Source organism: Apium graveolens, chromosome 10, assembly GCF_009905375.1.
Source record: "Apium graveolens cultivar Ventura chromosome 10, ASM990537v1, whole genome shotgun sequence".
In the NCBI taxonomy this organism is placed as follows: domain Eukaryota; kingdom Viridiplantae; phylum Streptophyta; class Magnoliopsida; order Apiales; family Apiaceae; genus Apium; species Apium graveolens.
In genome coordinates, this window is record NC_133656.1 from 73,047,416 (window position 1) to 73,068,723 (window position 21,308).

Genomic DNA, 21,308 nt, shown 5'->3' on the forward strand with positions numbered 1-21,308 from the left:
TTTTAATCTTCCGTGTGAACAGAGAAACATCTAGTGTGACATGTATCGTGCATGGACTTCTCTAACTTCTCTGTATACAAAATATTATGCCTAAATAAATGATTTTGATTACATATTTCTAATTTATTTAAGTGTATATTGTAGGGGAAGGCCCTAGCTACCGAAGATGATTCTAATGATGGTGAGAGTAATGACGAGAGTACCGAGTCCGATGAAGATCGTGATATGAGCGATTCTTATTATGATCATTTTGCTCGTTATTAGGGATTGAAATTTAGCTTTATGTATTTGATAATGAATATTTGTAAGATAATCAAGTTGTGTTTGTAAACTGAATTTGGTTTTGGGGTGTTTTTAAACTGAATTTCGTTTAGTGGGTGTTTGTATATCCACCTAGTTTGCTTTCTACTTTTGAATGTGATTTGGTACGGATATATGGTATAACTAATGTAAATTATGGTATTGTGTCTTGTAGCATTAGTTTTATATTTTGATTTTGTTGAGTTTGTGACTGGAAGCCAAAAATTAAATTAGACTTTGGCAGGTTTAGCGTTTGCGTTGAGTTTGTGATTGTATTTGACTTTGGCAGGTTTAGAATTTAAATTGGAAGCCGAAAATGGTTGGAAACTGAAAAATCAGTATTTAAATCTTCTGGAAATACAAACTTACGACGGCTGTTCATCACATATTCCGTCGTAAGTAGGTCCCGATTCCTAAAATACGATAATTTTTTCTGTTGTAAGTTAATAATTTACGACGTAAATTGCGTCGTAAATTTATGTTTTATTTTATTAAAGGTGGGTCCCACAAGAAAACATCTGACGTTTCCTCCATCGTAAGTAACTAACTTACGACGCAATTTTATGTTGTGAGGGAAAAACGAACTTACTACTCGACCAAAAGCGATGATTTGTTTTTGTCATAAATGCCTCAATTACGACAATTTCAGTTCAAAAAAAACCGTCATAAATGGCCAGATTTGTTGTAGTGTGTGTGATGTGTTTGGTATCATTTGGCGTGTATTTATGTAAATCGAAATGTCGAATCCTGAATTTTTCTAAATGCAAAAGATTACCATCAATTTATAATTATTTCAGTCTTCAAATGAAAATGCCGTATTATAATAAATAAGTGGGGTTTTTCTTAAAATTTTTTGTTTAACTTTAGTTCTTGGACTCTTTGTATTTTGAATATGTTTACAAATTTATTTAATGTTCAATATTTTCTTAATCCAGATAATTTCTTTCCAAATTCAATCCCCACAATTATGTTTAATTAATTTTTTTTCCAATTTTTACAAAGATGTGAATTTAACATGATAATAACCAAAGGTTATTTATATCAATAATTAGCTGATTTTTTAACTCAATTTGGTTTGCATATTGTTCTGGAAATACACACATCAAATATTACTAATCTTTGCTTTTTTTGTGTAATTTATTGGTGATCGTTAAAATTACTTAATACATTTATTTAATAAATTTATTCGATTTCAATTAGAGATACGCGATATTTGTAACTCCCTCCGTTTTAAAATAATTGTCCACTTTTAAAAAAAATTATAAATAAATTGCTCATATTAAGAAAATTTAAAATTGATAACAAATTTATATTATTATTATTAGGATTTAATGCATTGACAATATTAAATATATAATTATTTATAGTGTAGAGCTACTTTAGAAATAAAAATTAGTGATACAATAATGTATCTAATCTAAACTTTACCTGAGCCTCTAGATTAAGTTGCATTCTTGGAGGCAGGTTATTATCGAGGATGACTGCTTAGAAGTGGTTCAAGCAATTCGCAGCACGCTCTCCATGGAATCACCTTATGGAGTAGTGGTATGGGAATTAAGACCATTATGATTGGTTTGAACAATATCTTGTTAGTTTTCATTAGACGGACTGCTAATATGACTGCTCACTTCTTCTTTTCTTAGCTAAGGAATCGTGTTCATATTCAGGCCTAGTAATAGATAGCAGGAATGTTCCTGTGGAGTTGATGAATATTTTGTTGAATGATAAGTCGTAATAAAATTCCTTGTTCGTCAAAAATAAATAAATTAAATCAACATAATTATTAGATTAGTTTTACACCCGAGATTACCAAAAAAATCATGTTACGGTGAATTTTATACCTTTTTTTTCATGATTTTAAGTTAAGGCTTAGGGTTTGGCATTTCTCTTGCTAGGCTTTTGGTTATTTGGTAAAATTTAAAAGTTACTTTTATGTAATAGGTGAAAAAACTGTTTCTTAGCTTGTACTTGACCAAAGATAATTTTTTTCTAATATTTTATGTCAAAAGATATATATATATATATATATATATATCAAAAATATTACTAGCTAGCTAGTCTGATTTTTTTCTAAAATCAATCTTTTCGTCAGCAATTTTTAAAACAGAGGCTGATTCCAACTTCTTGTGATTTTTTATTCTTTAAATATATATTTTAAATAATTTGTTCATTTTTCTGATTTAGTTAGAAATTATTTCATATATATGCATGTTTTATTTTCTTGTACAGTTAAACTTTAATTTGTTCTATAATATATGGTTTTTCATTTATCATTTTATTTGTGTTCTCTAATTTAATTTTAAAGTACTACATTTTGTTTTTGTTTATTTTTTATGTGTTCTTCAATTTCTATGTACCTTTTCCAGTTTTAATGTTCTTTAATTTATGATTTTATTTTTTATATAAAATTTTATGTTTATTACATTTCTGGAGTTCCTTATATTTTGACGTGATCCATAATTTTTCACATTCTCTGATTTTAATGTATGTGTTCGGTCTTATTTTTATGTTTGCAATTTTCCATAAGACGCTAAATATCATAACATACAAAAAAAATATTATATGACACCCATAAGTTTACCAGAGATTGATTCAATACACAATAAATAAAGAACATAATAATACGGGTCAAACGCGGACTAATTACAGTCAAACTCGGTATTGCATTGTGGAAGGTGAGGACGCGTCCAGGCACAGGACGCGCCCAACATTGATGAGATGTTTTATGGAAGATGGTCTGATAATAGGGAAGCTTGGGAGCACATGGTTAGGGTACAATGCGCCCAAGTGTTGTGGACGCGTCCACCATGGTGAAAGTATCTGGAAATTGTGGTCTTTTGGCAATATAAGCTGGAGGACGCACCTGTCCTGGTTAGGACGCATTCTGCCATTGTGGAAGGCAGTAAAAGGAAAATATTAGGGAGGCGATACAGGCATCATGGAAGTGAGGACGCGTCCAATGGCTTAGGACGCGTCTTGTGTATGGTCAGTGCATTCTCATGGGGATCATTCAGGAAAAAGCATGCTTGGAAGGGAGCAATGAAGATTATTTTTACTAACATATTTGTTGCAGGTACTATTTGAAGAATTCCCTCCTTGAGTCGGTCAAGAAGGGGGATGTCCGTGAAAAGCTTGAAGGCCTCCAGGGGTATGCCTGATGATTGAAGGCCTCCTCCTGTATTCAACGGGTGTCCTCGTTGGGGATGCGGGGTTAACTTTGGTGTGTGCTTTGGGAACTCTGTTCTTGTATTCAACGGGTGTCCTCATTGGAGAACTTTGGAGTCATCTTGTACTTTGCACCAAAGAGCTTGGGATCACCTGTCCTGCTATCTGGTGGGTTATCCTCATTCAGGGGACAGGGACGCGTCCGACATTTGGGCTGAACCGTGGCTATACCTGCGTCCGTAAATCAAGGGAGATAGCTGTAGCGGAGTGTTATCCTTGCGCAGGAAGATGCACTATCCGTGAAGTCCTACGATTACGAACAAGCCTTGGGCCTTTGCGGTTGGGCCTCATAGTTGGACATTCCTAAAGCTAGCGGAAGATGGATTCTGGATGGGCTTCTACCGACCCTAGGAATAAGAAGTCTAAGCCCATTAGATTTCTTGTTCCCCAAGAACTACGTCAGGCTTAATCCCTATATAAAGGGTACGTAGGCACATTGAGAGGGGGAAGAAGTTGAGAGCTGGAAAGGAGCCACCACTTGCCCTAATCAATCTCAGCCACCAATTAACACAAAACCACCACACACCGCTTGATTTTCCGGCAAAGAACCACCGTCATAGATCTTAATTCCGGCGAGAAACCTCAAACTTTGTTGATACCAAATTCCTCCGTCAACAAATTGGCACTAGAAGGAGGGGAGCTGATTAAGATCATTGTCTTGAGAGGAAAAGATGTCTTATAATCATGATGGAAGTTCTTATGATGGAAGTGATAGCAGATCTGAAGGAGAGGGAAAGGGAGGCTACACTCGCTAGAACCCTACATGCCCAGAAATATGGCAGATCCTCCGAGAGCTCCAGATGTGGGAGGAACACCTCCAGTTCTCATCAGCAAAGCTGAGATCTTAGAGCACTTGTACCGCATGGGGGATACGCTTAACAGCTTTCAGTCAAGGCTGAACACGGTGGAACGTCGCAGGACAAAGAGGGGTCGTCGTTTGCCCCGCCGTGGGGAAAACACCCGTGGTTGAGGAAGATGCCTAAGATGCCCGTGGCCAGGCCAACGAAGAAAACCTACGAATCACTCTACGACACTTGGAATATTCTGATGATGTGGAACCTATTGTGGAGCTTGTCGATGAGGACACAGACGGTAGAGCGAGGCCTCGTCCCGGCAGTCAGGATGTACCGCACCCACATAGGTCTGGGCATACGATAGATGTGCGTCATCGTGCGGAAGATATTCAGAACCCAGATGAGGAAATAAGAGATTTTTCAACCTTGAAGAGAAGGTTTGGTATAAAGTTGGGAGACGACGATTTGAGAATGCTGCTGGTGGAATGATAGAAAGAAAGAAACGCTGGAGCGACGAGGCCCCGTGATACAACGCGTGTGCCCCCTACATACCCAAGGGATGATAGGGTGCGGCACCGTGAGCACGAGCGTGCCCCTCCGCGAGGAAGGTTTGGAAATTATGTTTGAGGCTATCAGGGGAAGGGACGAGGAAGGATGGGATTCCATCATGGAAGGGCGTCATACAATGGAAGAAGAGATGGCGCGCCCTCTATTGAGGAACCCCTCGTCATTGTTCTTATAACTTTCCACAGTGCTACAGGCAATGGAGCCAGGACGCGTCCTCGTGATCAGGATGACACGCAAGGTCAAGAAAGGTTGCAAAACAATGATGAGATACCACAACGCGGTCAGGAGGAACTCAATACGCAAGGGAATGCTCAAAATCAAGATGGAGAGATACCATAGCCGCAACCTCAGGACGAGGGGCGGCTAGATCCACCAATACACCCAGGGGGTAACCAAGGGGAACAACCCAACGTTCAAACCATTCCTAGGGTAGGGATGTTCAACGTGAATGATCTTAAGAGGTTGCTCAACCATCTTGAAGGAAGTAAGGTGACAGCGGCTGCGCAAGCTCCATCCCCTTTTGCTGCTGTTGTGTGGGAAGCGCAATTACCTGTAGGATACAGGAACACAACAAAAGACTTGCGTTTTCATGGGAATTCCGGCCCCGTGGAGTATCTTGGGCATTTTAAAATTTAGATGGATATGTATTGAGATGGAAAATGGTCCAAAGATCAAAGTTGTTGAGGAGGCTATGGTGGAACATGAAGGAGATGTGGTACAACGAGAAGTTAATAGAGAAAGGTTGAAAGGAAGGAGTAAATCCTTTCAAATTTTGAATAACCCTCCTGAGGTTGATGCTCCCTTAAAGGAGGATACACCTTCAAGGACTGAAATGCTGAAAAGTTCATGAGAGGTTGACGCTCCTCCAAGGGAGGACGCGCCCTCATGATGTGCAATATTAGAAGCATTGTCTTGTCTAGAGGTTGACGCTCCTCCAAAGTAGGACGCGCCCTCATGATGTGCAATATTAGAAGCATTGCCTTGTCTAGAGGTTGATGCTCCTCCAAGGGAGGACGCGCCCTCATGATGTATAATATTGGAAGCATTGCCTTGTCTAGAGGTTGACGCTCCTCCATGGGAGGACGCGCCCTCATGATGTGCAATATTGGAAGCATTGCCTTATCTAGAGGTTGACGCTCCTCCAAGGGAGGACGCGCCCTCATGATGTGCAATATTAGAAGCATTGCCTTGTCTAGAGGTTGATGCTCCTCCAAGGGAGGACGTGCCCTCATGATGTGCAATATTGGAAGCATTGCCTTGTTTAGAGGTTGACGCTCCTCCAAAGTAGGACGCGCCCTCATGATGTGCAATATTAGAAGCATTGCCTTGTCTAGAGGTTGATGCTCCTCCAAGGGAGGACGCGCCCTCATGATGTGCAATATTAGAAGCATTTCCTTGTTTAGAGGTTGATGCTCCTCCAAGGGAGGACGCGCCCTCATGATGTGCAATATTGGAAGCATTGCCTTGTCAAGAGATTGACGCTCCTCCATGGGAGGACGCGCCCTCATGATGTGCAATATTGGAAGCATTGCCTTGTCTAGAGGTTGACGCTCCTCCAAGGGAGGACGCGCCCTCATGATGTGCAATATTAGAAGCATTGCCTTGTCTAGAGGTTGATGCTCCTCCAAGGGAGGACGTGCCCTCAAGATGTGCAATATTGGAAGCATTGCCTTGTCTAGAGATTGACGCTCCTCCAAGGGAGGACGCGCCCTCATGATGTGCAATATTAGAAGCAGTGCCTTGTCTAGAGGTTGACACTCCTCCAAGGGAGGACGTGCCCTCATGATGTACAATATTGGTAACATTGTCTTGCTCTGAGTTTGATGCTCCTCCAAGGGAGGACGCGCCCCCAGGCTCTACATTAGATGAAGCTTTGCCTTGTCCCGAGGTAGATGCTCCCATTAATGAGGACGCGCCCTCAAGTGAAAAGATGATGATCAAAGATCCCTCAGATTTTGATTTTGATCTAGATTCAAAAATTCCTCCCAAATATTGACCTTGAAGATATTTTATGAAGTTTTGTGGAAAAGGCTCTAGAAATACCTCAAAAATATTGGTCTTGAAATTGATTTTGATACATGAAGGTTTTATATAATATTCTTGTTGAGGTAGACGCTCCACTTAGAGAGGACGTGCCCTCTAAGGATGACAACCCTTATCGAGGTAAGACGCTTCTGCTAGAGAGGACGTGCCCTCCAAGGATGAGGACCTTAAGACACTCCTCTTACAGAGTATGGGCCCTCAAAGGATGAAGACCTTGTCAAGGAAGATGCTTCTCTTAAAGAGGACACACCCTCTATAGATGTTGCCTTTGTTGAGGAAGACACGGCTTCTATAAATGACGCGCTTTCTGAAAATTAGTATTTGTAGAAAACCCTAGAATCTTCGACTTTGATTTGAATAAATGTATCAAATTATTTGTGAAAAAGATGAGATTTGAAGGCGGATTGGATTTTAGATATGCTCTTTGGGTTGTTGTTGGAAAACATGGTGATGGATATGTTCAAAGGCAATGATCTCTGATTAACAACGGTGTACAAGGATAACCGGGAGTGGTTCCAAGCTACATTTGGAGGAGAATGCTTCAAGGAGGCGGCATTGTCACAATGAGCTTCTCTTCACCTTAGGGTGATCCCACAGCAAAATCCCCGTAAATTCTAGGGATAATAATAACCGATGATGCATCCTCATGGCAGACTCTACTTAGTAGGTGACCTGATAAGCGTAACCCTTAAAGCAATAACAGAATTTCAGAAGGCATGACACAAGGAATTAATAAATAACTACAAGAATATTCTTAATACTGAAATTTTAGGAGATAAGAAATTATTGGAGAAGCGAGGTATCGAGATCCACGCAAGATGAGGATGAGAAAGGCTTGAACATCATGACAGAAAGTATTCATCGAAGTAGAGGTTTGAGGATGCGTCCTCAGAAGTAGAGCACCCTTAGTAATTTATGTGCCCTCGCATAGCTTGACTGGTGGAAGGCATAAGACGCGCCTTACAACTGAAAAGAATGCCCAAGCTCATGGCAATGTCAGAATCAATGTGAAAATAACATGGAAGAATATTTTATGGTGATAAACAAATATTATGGATAAAGTGAATTATTACTGAAGACTAAAATTCTACAAGTGCGAAACTTCGATGAGCGCCAATTAATATTGAAGGCGCGTCCTTACAATTTTGGTGCCAGAATTAGTTGATTGGATTGTGGGAGCAAAGTCACCAAGCAAAAAAAAGTGTGGTTCCTTTGTTGATAAAATATTTTGACATAAAAGAGGAAGATGGTCATGTTGGCTCTGTAAGGACGCGCCTTGTATAATTTAGAGGATGACGAAAGGAAAAATATGTTAATTGCGTGATCCTGGGGTCAATCTAATAAAACAAGACAAGAAGCAAGTACAATTATGTGTAGAAGAAAGAATGGGAAATAAACCGGAGGTGATTGTTTTTCAAGGAGTAAAGTACAAATAGTGGGTCCTGCAGAAATAATGGGAGATTTGAAGCTATGTCGATATGTTATTTTATCATGCATGATCAAAAAAGGAGATGAGGAGCACTTTGACAATATAATTATAGGGTGGGACCCATTAAAGGTAACAAGCAATCAATTGGCATACAAAATACATATACATGTGATTTGGCATATCACGCAAATGATTATGAGGAAGTTATAGCTATAGTGGGACAATATAGTAAAAATCTTGCATAAAATAAAAGTACATGCATTTTCAAATCAAAGCTGTGGGGTCCTTTAAGAAAACAAGAATTACATAAACAAAAGCCAACAAAGGAATCAGCGAACATATGAGGCGAGGACATCGGGTTTTATTCTTACGAAGACAAAAAGAAGTAAACTAAAAGCGGGATCCATAATTATTATTGTGGGCAAGAATAAAAGAAAGTGATGAAATTTTGTATAATATTATGTGGTCAGGACTCTGGTGGGTGACGGAAATAAGTTGAGAAGGGCGCGCCCTTTAGAGTAAACAATATAAAGAAAAACATACACAAAACCGTATTGTATTCAAAAGATGGTACACATACAAACCTTTATATCTGTTTTTATGAGATGAAAAAATATATTTATATTTGAGGAATCGAAGTTCTCAACAGCTGGGCGCGTCCTTGGAGGAAATAATATTTAAAGTTGAGAGATGTGAAATGATCAGAAAAATAAAATAGGTTTAAGCTGGTGGTGCTTCATACTAAAAACAAGGGGTACAAGGGATAAAAATGGTTGAAGCAGCAGCTTGACGTTGGTAACAAATAGCAGGTGTTATGCCCAAAAATTGGTATAAACGATATTTAAATTGAGATTGATAAGATAGGCAAAATTGAAGGAGAAACGCCTGAAATCTAGAAAATGATAAGGTTGACTTTCCATAAAGAAGATGGTGCGCCCTAATAACGCGCCCCATTGATTGAGTAGTTGATTAACGGGTGTGGCTATTATCCTCAAAGGCGCGCCCTCACACATAGTAAGAGGAGGCGCGCCCAATTATTGAAAAGGAGGAGAGGAATTGCTTAATTGAAATATGTTCTGTGGTGAGCCTTAGGGCGCGCCCTAGGCAAGGAAGGCTCCTTGGATAGATTACTCGGACATGATTGCTTTGATAGACCTATACTTTGGCTTGGACAAAATTAGAGCAAGCCCCTAACGATGAATAATTTAGGGTGCGCCCTATGATGTAGAATGATATAGGAAAAGATCAAAGGTTGATGACACAGGGCAGCGCCAACATACAGGAATATAAGGGCGCACCCTTAACTTCTACTTGGTACAAAAATGCAACTCTGACATGCTACTTGGACGAACTCTTTGGAAGATTCAAGGAAGATGGAGAGTATTATTACTAACCTATTTGATGCAGGTACTCTATTGAAAAACTCCTTCTTGTAGCATATCTACAGGAAAGGCGGTGTCCGTGGTCAGAGACCTCCAGGGGTATGCCTGGACTAAAGGCCTCCTCCTGTAGTCAATGGGTGTCCTCATTGGGGATGCGGGGTGAAATCTGGTGTGTGCTTTGGGAGCTCTGTCTCGGTAGTCAACGGGTGTCCTCGTTGGGAGACTTCGGAGTATCCTGCACTTTGCACCCAAAAGCTTGGGATCACTTGTCCTGTAATCTGGTAGGGGCTCCTTATCAGGGGACAAGGATGCGTCCAACATTTGGGGTGAAGCACGGCTATACCTGCGTCCGCGGACTAGAAAAACAGCTGGTAGCGGAGGGTTATCCTTGGCCAGGGAGATGCCTCATCCGTGAAGTCTCGAAGCCGCGAACGAGCCTTGGGCCTTTGTGGTTGGGCCTCATCGGCGGAAATTCCTAAAGCTAGTAGAAGACGGTTTCCAGTGGGTTTCCTACTGGGCCTCGGGATAAAAAATCTAAGCCGATTAGGTTTCTTGTCCCCAAGAACTATGTGGGCTTGATCCCCTATAAATAGGGGTACATAGGCAAATTGTAAGGGGTAAGAAGCGAGAGCGCAAAGGAGCCACCACTAACCCTAAGCAATCTCAACCCCCAATAATCATCACCACCAAACACTGTTCATCTTTTCCGACGAATACTGTTCATCGGATTCATCAGTTACTGTTCACATTTCCGACGAAAAACTGTCATCACAGATCTTGTTTTCGGCCACTAACCTCAAGTTTTGTTGTTCCCAAATTCCTTCGTCAACAAATTGGCGCTAGGAGGGGCTGAAGCTGATCTGCATCTGGGAGGAAAGATGTCTCAATATCGTGATGGAAGTTTTTATGACGGAAGTTCTGAAGAAGATTATGATCACAATTATAAATACGAACCCTATGTTCCGCCAATGACTGATCGCCCCACACCGGACGTCGGGGGACAGCCGCCTGTGCTCATCAGCAACGCCGACTTACTGGAACAACTGTATCGCATGGACGATGCTTTGAACGGCTTTGATTCAAGCTTGAGCATGGTAGAGCGGCGCAAGGCCAGGAGGGGTCTTCTCCGCGGCCGTGAGATTCATGCACCTGGAAAAGCACCCGTGATTGATAGGGATACATCAGTCGGCCATGGCCGCACCGAAGGGGGGCGTGTGCCGATAACCCCTCGGCGCCTGGACTATTCCAATGACACGTCCCCAATCATCGAACTAGTGGAAAAAAATGTTGATGGTCGGGAAATTCTGCGGGCAGATACCCGGGGAGCCACCCATCCGCACCGGTCTGGACGTAGTCTCGAAGAACGCCGACATGCGGAGTCGATGTCAGGGAATCAGCAACGGGGCTTCGCAGCTTTGAAAGATCGCCTAGGGATCCGCTTGGGCGATGATGATTTAAGAATGTTGTTTCTTGAATGGCAGAAAGAAGCTGATCGCGGAGAAGTGATGCCCCATGATACAACGCGTGTGCCCCTGGATTCCCACGAAAATTGGGAGCGGCACCGCAATCCAACGCGTGTGCCCCCGAATTCCCAGGAAGATCGGGAGCGACACCGCAATCATGAGAGAGCTCCTCCCCGCAGATCGCTGGATCGATATGGTCGTGGGTACGGAAACGATCGTTGGAGAAAGCCTCAATGGAGGGGAAGATGTGAAGGCCGAGGTAGATACTTAGAGGGCTACCGTCGCGATAACTACCGCGGCCATCTTGATCCTCGCTGGAATAACGAAGCAGGCAGCTATGACTATGCGGAGCATGATAATCATAGGGACATGGAAAACTATGATCGCGGTATGGCTCGGGGCCGCGGCCAAGGTGGAGAAGAGAATCAAGGGAGAAATTAAGGACGAAATCTTGAAGTAATTGTGATACCCGAAGACGCCCAGAATACGAACCAGCAGCAAGCCCTTCCTGGAGGAAATCAAGTGGAGATACCTCCATTACAGCCCCAAGGTCTGCAGCCTCAAATGCAGACCATTCCGGGCATGGGAACTTTCAATATGGGAGATTTAAAAAGGCTACTTAACCACCTGGAAAGTAGGGTGACGGCCACAGCTGAAATCCCTTCCCCATTTTCGGTGATAGTAAGAGAGGCACAGTTACCGGCCGGGTATCGCAACACTACTAGCGATCTCCGCTTCCATGGAAACTCAGATCCGGTGGAATTCCTAGGTCATTTTAATATAGAAATGGATATGTATCAAGTCCCGGACTTGGCTCGATACTGTCTCTTGGCGGCAATCTTTAGAGAAAGTGCCCAGCAGTGGTTTTAAAAGCTCGGGCCAGGAGTGATCACCTCATGGGATCAGATGAAGACTCTGTTCTTAACCTAGTTCCAAGCCGCAGTGAGATACGCGCCCTCTATCACCACTCTTGCCAATGTTAGGCAAAGGGAAAATGAAAGCTTGACATCGTACTTCAAAAGGTTCAACGCTGAATCCACTAGCGTGAGGGGAGCATCAGACGAAGCCCTGAAAAGCTTCTTGATCGCATGATTAAGGGTTGGCTCGGACTTTTGGAAGCACTTGCAAGGGAAAGACTCGGCTACTCTAGCAGATGTCTTCGCTTTAACAGAATCTTTTAAAGCTATAGAACAATCTCTGGCAGAAGTGCAACCGACTTCACAGTCAAGTCAGAGAAGCAAAGAAAGGAAGAGGGATAGGTCTCCAAGCCCAAGGTACCGAAGAAGCAGTCAAAGCCCAGACCGGGTGAATACAGCAAGCACAAGGAGGGGATGGAGTCCTCCCTCAAACTATGACTACAGGACAAGCCGGTACACACCTTTGGTCGCATCTATCGAGCATATCTACGAAGTAAACAAAAAAAAGGGCTATTTAGAAAACCTGAAGCTTTATCATCATGGCAAAGAAAAGACAAGAAAAAATATTGCGAATACCATGAATCATCTGGACATAACACGCACGAGTGCCGATATTTAAAAGATGAAATTAAAGCGCTTATCAAGGAAGGATACCTCGGAGAATGGGTAGTCAAGAAAGTAAGGAAGCACAAGGATGACTGAAAAAGGGAGGAAGAAAGACGAGCCCCGCGCGGGTCGAACAATGATACCCTGGAGGAAAGTAAATTTGTCAGGGATGGCAGTATTCGAACAATCTACGGGGAAGATCCCGGGATGGAATGCAACAACCGAGCCTTGGCAAGATATGCTAGGGAAGCCCGGTTCAGGCCTCTCACGGACATTCATAGGGTGGAAACTCGGCCGCCCAAAGTATTTAAGGGTGAGTCCATGGATATCACCTTTAGAGAAGCAGATGCCCGATGGGTACATCATCCCCACAATGATGCGCTGGTTATTTCCATCCAAATCGGAACCAAAAATGTCCATAGAGCCTTCGTGGATAATGGAAGCTCGGCAAACATCCTCTATTACAGCACCTTCAAAAAGATGGGACTACCTGATCAGGATATGTCGGGGGAAGACTCGTGGGTCTATGGTTTTTCAGGCGCAGGAGTTAGAGTCATGGGATCGATTCGGCTGCCATGTACTTTGGGGGAAAGCCCATTGTCGGTAACAAAGATGCTTGAATTTAAGGTCCTGAATCAGGAATCATCCCACAATGTGTTGTTGGGACGACCTTTTCTGCGGGAGATGAGAATTATCACTTCAATCCACCACCTAACTATCAAATTTCCAACGCCAAATGGGGTGGGAAGTATACAGGGTTCCCAGTATGACTCTCGGGAGTGCTACAGGCAAGCTATGAAAGGCTTTAGAAAAGACTCACATATCGAAGATACTCCGGACGTAGATCAAGGAAAAAGCATTGAGCAACCAATCGAGGAAATCCGAGTCCACTATTATGTTGAGCAAGAAGATGAGCATCCCTCCGGGTTGCCCCCAACAATGTTGTACTTGGAAGACGCGATCAGAATTGCGATGTTGGAAGAAGAGGAGGCGATGGATACCATAGTCCAAACAGATTTCCATGGGGAACGGTTAGAACGGAGATTCGATGTCTTCCAAAGCCTCAAACAGGATGATGCCCTTCTCCCTGAAGGAGCACCCTTACCCGCAAAACATACTAAAGAAGTTGATGCCCCTGCCATACAAGGCGCGCCTTCTAACGAAGTCGACGCTCCTCCTAAAGGGGATGCGCCTTCTCTATAAGGTAATGAAATTCGTGATTCGCCTGACCTGGATCCCCGGATACCAATGCCGACGGAAAAGATTGGGCCAGCAGAAGATACGATCGAAATCCCTGTCGATGAAAAAGACCCGAGTAAGGTTTTGAGAATAGGATCCCAGTTGGCACCAAGGTTGAAGGAAGGTCTTTCAATATTTCTGTTGGCGAACCTTGATGTATTTTCATGGAGCCATTCTGATATGGTAGGAATTGATCCAGAGATAATGTGCCACCGATTGAATATCGACCCCAAGCATAAGGGGGTTCGACAAAAATGAAGGGCCGTAAGCGGAGAGAGAGCTATAGCCCTCGCAGAGGAAGTAGATAGGCTCTTGGATGTCGGACTAATCCGGGAATCCTTCTACCCAGAATGGCTAGAAAACCCGGTGTTGGTAAAAAAGCCCAACGGCAAATGGCGAACATGTGTGGATTTCACCGATCTAAATAAGGCGTGCCTGAAAGATAGTTTTCCCCTACCAAGAATTGATCAGTTGGTTGACGCCACGGCAGGACATGCCTTGCTCAGCTTCATGGACGCATACTCCGGGTATAACCAAATCCTTATGTATGTGCCGGACCAGGAGCACACCTCTTTTATCACTGATAGAGGGCTCTACTGCTATATCAGAATGCCATTTGGTCTGATCAACGCCGGTACCACTTATCAAAGATTGGTAAAGAAAATGTTCAAGAAGGAGATTGGGAAAACAATGGAAGTGTATGTGGATGACATGCTCCTAAAATCGAAAAAGGCGGAAGACCACATCGCCGACTTAGCTGAAATGTTCCATATTCTGAGAAAATATAAGATGAAACTAAACCCGCAGAAGTGTGTGTTCGGCGTGGAGTCGGGAAAATTCTTGGGATTCATGGTTAACCACCGGGGGATTGTGGCTAACCCGGCAAAAATCAAAGCTCTGCTAGACATGAAATCTCCCACCAGCGTCAAACAAGTACAGAGCCTGACGGGAAGGATTGCGGCCCTGAATCGATTTGTCTCAAAGTCATCGGATAGGTGCAAAGAATTCTTCAAGTCAATCAAAGGAAGGGGGAAGGATTTCTTGTGGTCTCTTGACTGTGAAGAAGCTTTTCTGAAAATCAAAGAGTAGTTGAGAAATCCTCCGATGTTGGCCAAACCAGAAGACGGAGAGACATTGATTCTTTATTTGGCAGTGTCGGAATATTTCGTCAGCGCGGTATTGGTAAAGGAAGAAGCAAGCCACCAGTGGCCCGTATACTATGTGAGCAAAAGGTTGTTGGATGCAGAAACCAGATATACCAATATGGAGAAACTAGTGTACGCACTTATTCTTGCAGCACGAAAGCTAAGACCATACTTTCAGGCTCACCGACTAGAAGTTCGCACCGCTTACCCGCTTCGGCATATTCTACATAAACCCGAATCATCAGGGAGAATGTTAAAATGGGCAGTGGAGCTAGGACAATTCAATTTTGAATATTGTTCTCGCACGGCAATCAAGGGACAAGCGCTGGTTGATTTCATACTTGAGTTCGATACAGAAGTCGATGATAAGGCCATAGTGTTGGCAGAACCAACCTCGCAAAGAAGTCACCGGGATGAAAAGAGGCAGGAACTCCCACACCCTTGGTGGATATTACATGTGGACGGGGCCGTGAACAACAATGGATCAGGTGCCGGAATTATCTTGATCACTCCGGAGGGACACCGTTTGATGAGTGCTATCCATTTCAAGTTCTATGCTACTAACAATGATGCTGAGTATGAAGCCTTGATCAACGGTCTGAAATTAGCTCTAGAGGTAGGGGTCGTGAATCTGATAGTTTGGAGCGATTCCGAATTAGTTGTGAACCAGGTCAACGGAGGTTTCCAAGCCCGGGGACCACGAACAGAGCTATATATGAGATGTGCGCAACGCCTACTGATTTTTTTTTCAAATTCCAGGCTAGAAAGTGTTCCGCGAGAAGAAAATAGTAACGTGGATGCTTTGGCCAAGATGGGGTCACAGATGGACAATATTTAACTTGGACAAATCCCTTTAGGAATCCAAGAAATCCCAAGTATTCCAGAGGTGGAGGTGTTTCAGATGCAAGAAATCCCATAAGAAAGTTGGATGACCCCCATTCATAACTATATTCAAACATGAGCTGTACCAGAAGACAAACTACAGGCTCGACGCCTTCGTTACCAGGCCGCAAAGTATGTCGAATATGACGGGGTACTATACAAGAGAGGATTTAACCAGCCACTGTTATGTTGTGTGGATATGGAAGAAGGAAATTATATTCTCAGAGAGGTGCACGAAGGAATTTGTGGCAATCACTCGGGGGGTGGTTCCTTAGCATTAAAAGTGCTCAGACAAGGATATTACTGGCCGAATATGAAAGAAGATGCTTTCAATTTTGTCCGGGCTTGTGATCGTTGCCAGCGATTTGCCAACTATTCCAACGCCCCGGCATCTACCATTACCTCGTTGGCGAGTCCCTGGCCTTTTGCCATGTAGGGAATCGATCTCATTGGAGAGTTGCCTAAAGCGAAGGGGGTGTGAAATACGCTGTGGTGGCGGTGGACTACTTCACCAAATGGGCAAAGGCTATGCCACTAGCCACGATCATGACAAAGAAGATAAGGGATTTTGTGTTCAATTTCATAGTATGTAGGTTCGGTATCCCCTACAAACTCATCTCAGGCAATGGAAAGCAGTTTGATAGTAAAGAGTTAAGGAAGCTCTGTGAGGACTTAATGATTAAAAAAGACTTCGCCGCGGTTCATTATCCGCAGAGTAATGGTCAGACAGAAGCCATAAACAAAATCATAAAACACACCTTGAAGCCAAAATTAGAAGAGAAAAAAGGAGATTGGCCAGAAGAGATGCCCATGGTCCTTTGGTCTTACAATACGACCCCTAGATCGACCACTGGAGAAACCCCTAGATCGACCACTGGTAACAAATAGCAGGTGTTATGCCCAAAAATTGGTATAAACGATATTCAGATTGAGATTGATAAGATAGGCAAAATCGAACGAGAAACGCCTGAAATCTAGGAAATGATAAGGTTGACTTTCCATAAAGAAGACGGCGCGCCCTAATAACGCGCCCCATTGATTGAGTAGTTGATTAACGGTTATGGCTATTATCCTCAAAGGCGCGCCCTCACACTTGGTAAGAGGAGGTGGGCCCAATTATTGAAAAGGAGGAGAGGAATCCCTTAATTGAAATCTGTTCTGTGGTGAGCCTTAGGGCGCACCCTAGGCAAGGAAGGCTCCTTGGATAGATTATTCGGACATGATTGCTTTGATAGACCTATACTTTGGCTTGGACAGAATTAGAGCAAGCCCTAACGATGAATAATTTAGGGCGCGCCCTATGATGTAGAATGATATAGGAAAAGATCAAAGGTTGATGACACAGGGCGGCGCCAACATACAGGAATGTAAGGGCGCGCCCTTAACTTCTACTTGGTACAAAAATGCAACTCTGACATGCTACTTGGACGAACTCTTTGGAAGATTCAAGGAAGATGGAGATTATTATTACTAACCTATTTGATGCAGGTACTCTATTGAAGGACTCCTTCTTGTAGCATATCTACAGGAAAGGCGGTGTCCGTGGTCAGAGACCTCCAAGGGTATGCCTGGACTGAAGGCCTCCTCCTGTAGTCAATGGGTGTCCTCATTGCGAATGCGGGGTGAAATCTGGTGTGTGCTTTGGGAGCTCTGTCTCTGTTGTCAACGGGTGTCCTCGTTGGGAGACTTCGGAGTATCCTGCACTTTGCACCCAAAATCTTGGGATCACTTGTCCTATAATCTGGTAGGGGCTCCTTATCGGGGGACAAGGATGCGTCCAACATTTGGGGTGAACCACGGCTATACCTGCGTTCGCGGACTAGAGAAACAGCTGGTAGCGGAGGGTTATCCTTGGCCAGGGAGATGCCTCATCCGTGAAGTCTCGAAGTCGCGGACGAGCCTTGGGCCTTTGTGGTTGGGCCTCATCGGCGGACATTCCTAAAGCTAGTAGAAGACGGTTTCCAGTGGGTTTCCTACTGGGCCTCAGGATAAGAAATCTAAGCCCATTAGGTTTCTTGTTCCCCAAGAACTACGAGGGCTTGATCCCCTATAAATAGGGGTACGTAGGCAAATTGTAAGGGGTAAGAAGCGAGAGCGCAAAGGAGCCACCACTAACCCTAAGCAATCTCAGCCCCCAATAATCATCACCACCAAACACTGTTCATCTTTTCTGACGAATACTGTTCATCGGATTCATCGGTTACTGTTCACATTTCCGACGAAGAACTGCCATCACAGATCTTGTTTTCGGCCAATAACCTCAAGTTTTGTTGTTCCCAAATTCCTCCGTCAACAGCAGGATATGCCTTTAATAATATAATTAAGGTTGATTCACAGTTTTCTCGAAAAGGTCAAGGAATGGCTGGTTAAACAATATAAAAAGTTGCGTGATGTTTGAATATCAAGATTCAGATAACACTGTGGCTCAGATTTATCGTTTATGAGCAGGGAGAAATTTGATGAGTAGAGAGAATAGTTGATATACGAGAAACAGTAAGGTTAACTGAGGATGCATTCATGTGAAATTTAAAGAATGTGTCAACACCCTGTCATAAAGGAATCAAACATGATATGTTCACATGATAATACGAAAATTATGGAGAGCTACAAACTTACGGGGCGCGTCCTAGGCGAAAAGAGGGTTAGTATATTTGTGCGTAGGCATGTACCACCAAAACAGGTATCTTAAATCAGTGAATGAAGTGGATACGTCTTGTACAAAAAAGAAAAGTATACGTCGAAGAAAGAATGAAAATTGTGTTCATGTATTAAAGACTTTGGTGGAGTAATTGTTTGAGATGAAGCAAAGCCTGTTGGAAATTTTTGGTAATCTAATCTTGTTGTCTGAATTAGTTGATCGAGTACAGTTGTGGTATCTAGTTATTTAATAGTTTGATTTGGTCAGCTGGTTGTTAGCATGATTTTAGGATCTTGCTGCTGATTTTTAGCATCCATCTACGTATGGGTTTCTTCTATATAATCTTGTAATCGTTTTAGTTTATTATTAAGGCTGGTGAACATTTTCACAGAGTAAAAAAAGCTTTTGGTTTCTCAGTTTACACATACAGTTCATATCTATATTTATAGCAGGTGTTTAACCAATATCTGGTATCAGAGCTTGATATCAACGCTGTATGCCCAAGTATATGCCAAGAATGGCCGAAGAGAAAACAAAGGTGAAGGAGGGTTCACTCGGTTTAAGTTATCCTATGTTAACTAGGGGTAATTATACCGCTTGGGCCATGAAAATGAAGGCCTTTATGAAAGCATATGGTGTGTGGAAAGCTGTAGAAATCAGCGAAGGAGAAAAATCAACAGTTGATGAGAAGCAGGATCAGATCGCACTCGCTGCAATCTACCAAAGTATACCTGAGGATATACTTTTATCTGTGGCAGAAAAGGAGACTGCAAGAGAAACGTGGGAAGCAATAAAAATTATGTGTCAAGGTGCAGATCGCGTAAAGAAAGCCAAGATTCAAACGCTTAAAAGCGAGTTTGAAACACTGAGAATGAAGGACTCGGATCAATTAGAAGATTTTTGTATGAAACTAAATGGTCTAGTGACTAACATCCGTGCTCTGGGTGAGGGGATGTCTGAGAGTTATGTGGTGAAGAGATTGCTTCGTGCAATGCCAAGCAAGTATCTGCAAATTGTGTCTACCATTGAACAATTTGGGGATTTTGACAAGATGACGGTCGAGGAGGCATTTGGTTCGCTTAAGGCACATGAGGAGCGAATTAAAGGACAAAGTGACAATGGAGGAGGACAACTGATGCTTACTGAGGAGGAATGGACAAGGAGAGAGAACTCGAGTGAAAAACTATTGTTGACTAAAGAAGAGTGGATGAGCAAGATAAATAAGAACAGAGGTGAGAATTCAGGAACATAGAGAAATTGATGGGCAAGGAATGACGGGTGTGGGAACCGCGACAAAAGCACTGTAAGGTGTTATAATTGTGGAGCATACGGTCATTATGCGTATGAATGTAAAAAGCCTCGGAGAGACAGGGAACAAAAGCAAGAGGTAAACATGACTCAGGCTGAAGAGGATGAGCCTGCTTTATTGTTGATGAAGTGCGAAGATAAATATACAGACATGGTGTTATTGAATAAAGAAAAGGTGGATCTTATGCTCAGTATACGCAGTGAAGAGGCCAAGATGTCACAGGTCTGGTATCTTGACAACGGTGCTAGCCAACACATGACAGGAGATCGAGGAAAATTCAAGGAACTAGATCAAACAGTCACGGGACAGGTGAGGTTTGGGGATGGATCCACAGTGGCCATTCGTGGTAAAGGGGTGATTTCGTTTCTATGTAAGAATGGCAAGGAATGGAAACTGAAAGATGTGTACTATATACCGACCCTGTGCAATAATATTTTGAGCTTGGGACAATTGGCAGAGGAAGGAAGCAAGGTAGTGTTGGAAGAGGATCAGTTGAGGATCTACAATAATGAAGGAGCATTACTAATGAGAGTGAGGAGGTCTGCAAACAGACTTTATAAGATAAGCCTTGAGGAGATTCAACCTGAATGTGGATTGTCTAAGGTGGAGGAAGAAACGTGGTTGTGGCACAATAGACTTGGACATGTCAATTTCAGAGCAATGAAGCTAATGTCAAAGGAGGAAATGGCCTTGAGAATTCCTAAATTTGTACAACCAACAAGGAAGTGTGAGGGGTGTTTAATGTCAAAACATGCACGCAAACCATTCCCATCTCAGGCAATGTTCATTGCTAAGAAACCATTGGAGTTGATCTATGCTGATATATGCGGACCAATTTCTCCCTCAACTTTGGCTGGTAATCGATACTTTCTTCTGTTTGTAGATGATCGCACCCGAAAGATGTGGGTTTATATGCTTAAACTGAAAAGTAAAGCGTTTGAAGTTTTTAAGAAATTCAAAGCATTAGTTGAAAAAGAAACTGGAAGTGAAATTAAAATTCTACGTACTGACAGAGGAGGAGAGTTTTGTAGTCAAGAGTTTCGAGTTTATTGTGAAGAAGTAGGTATTCAGAGACAATTTACAGCTCCATACACTCCACAACAAAATGGAGTTGTGGAGCGAAGAAACCGTACAGTAGTTGCGATGACAAGAAGTCTGCTAAGAGGCTCTAATATGCCATCTTATATGTGGGGTGAGGCAGTGCGACATTCAGTCCATGTGTTAAACCGTTTACCAACTAAAATATTGAAGGGAAGAACTCCATATGAAGCTTGGAGTGGACACAAGCCTGACATGAGCCATATTAAGGTGTTTGGATGCATTGTGTATATGAAGATTCCATCAGTGTATACGAGCAAGTTAGATGATC

General features: G+C 42.8%; 1 protein-coding gene across 1 annotated transcript; it reads left to right on the forward strand.

Moving 5' to 3' along the window:
* The first annotated feature begins 15,069 nt into the window (after positions 1 to 15,069).
* LOC141690663 (uncharacterized) lies at positions 15,070 to 15,948 on the forward strand. The gene has a single exon (XM_074495442.1). It carries the CDS (start codon positions 15,070 to 15,072, stop codon positions 15,946 to 15,948), a length of 879 nt encoding a protein of 292 aa, XP_074351543.1.
* The last annotated feature ends 5,360 nt before the right edge of the window (positions 15,949 to 21,308 follow it).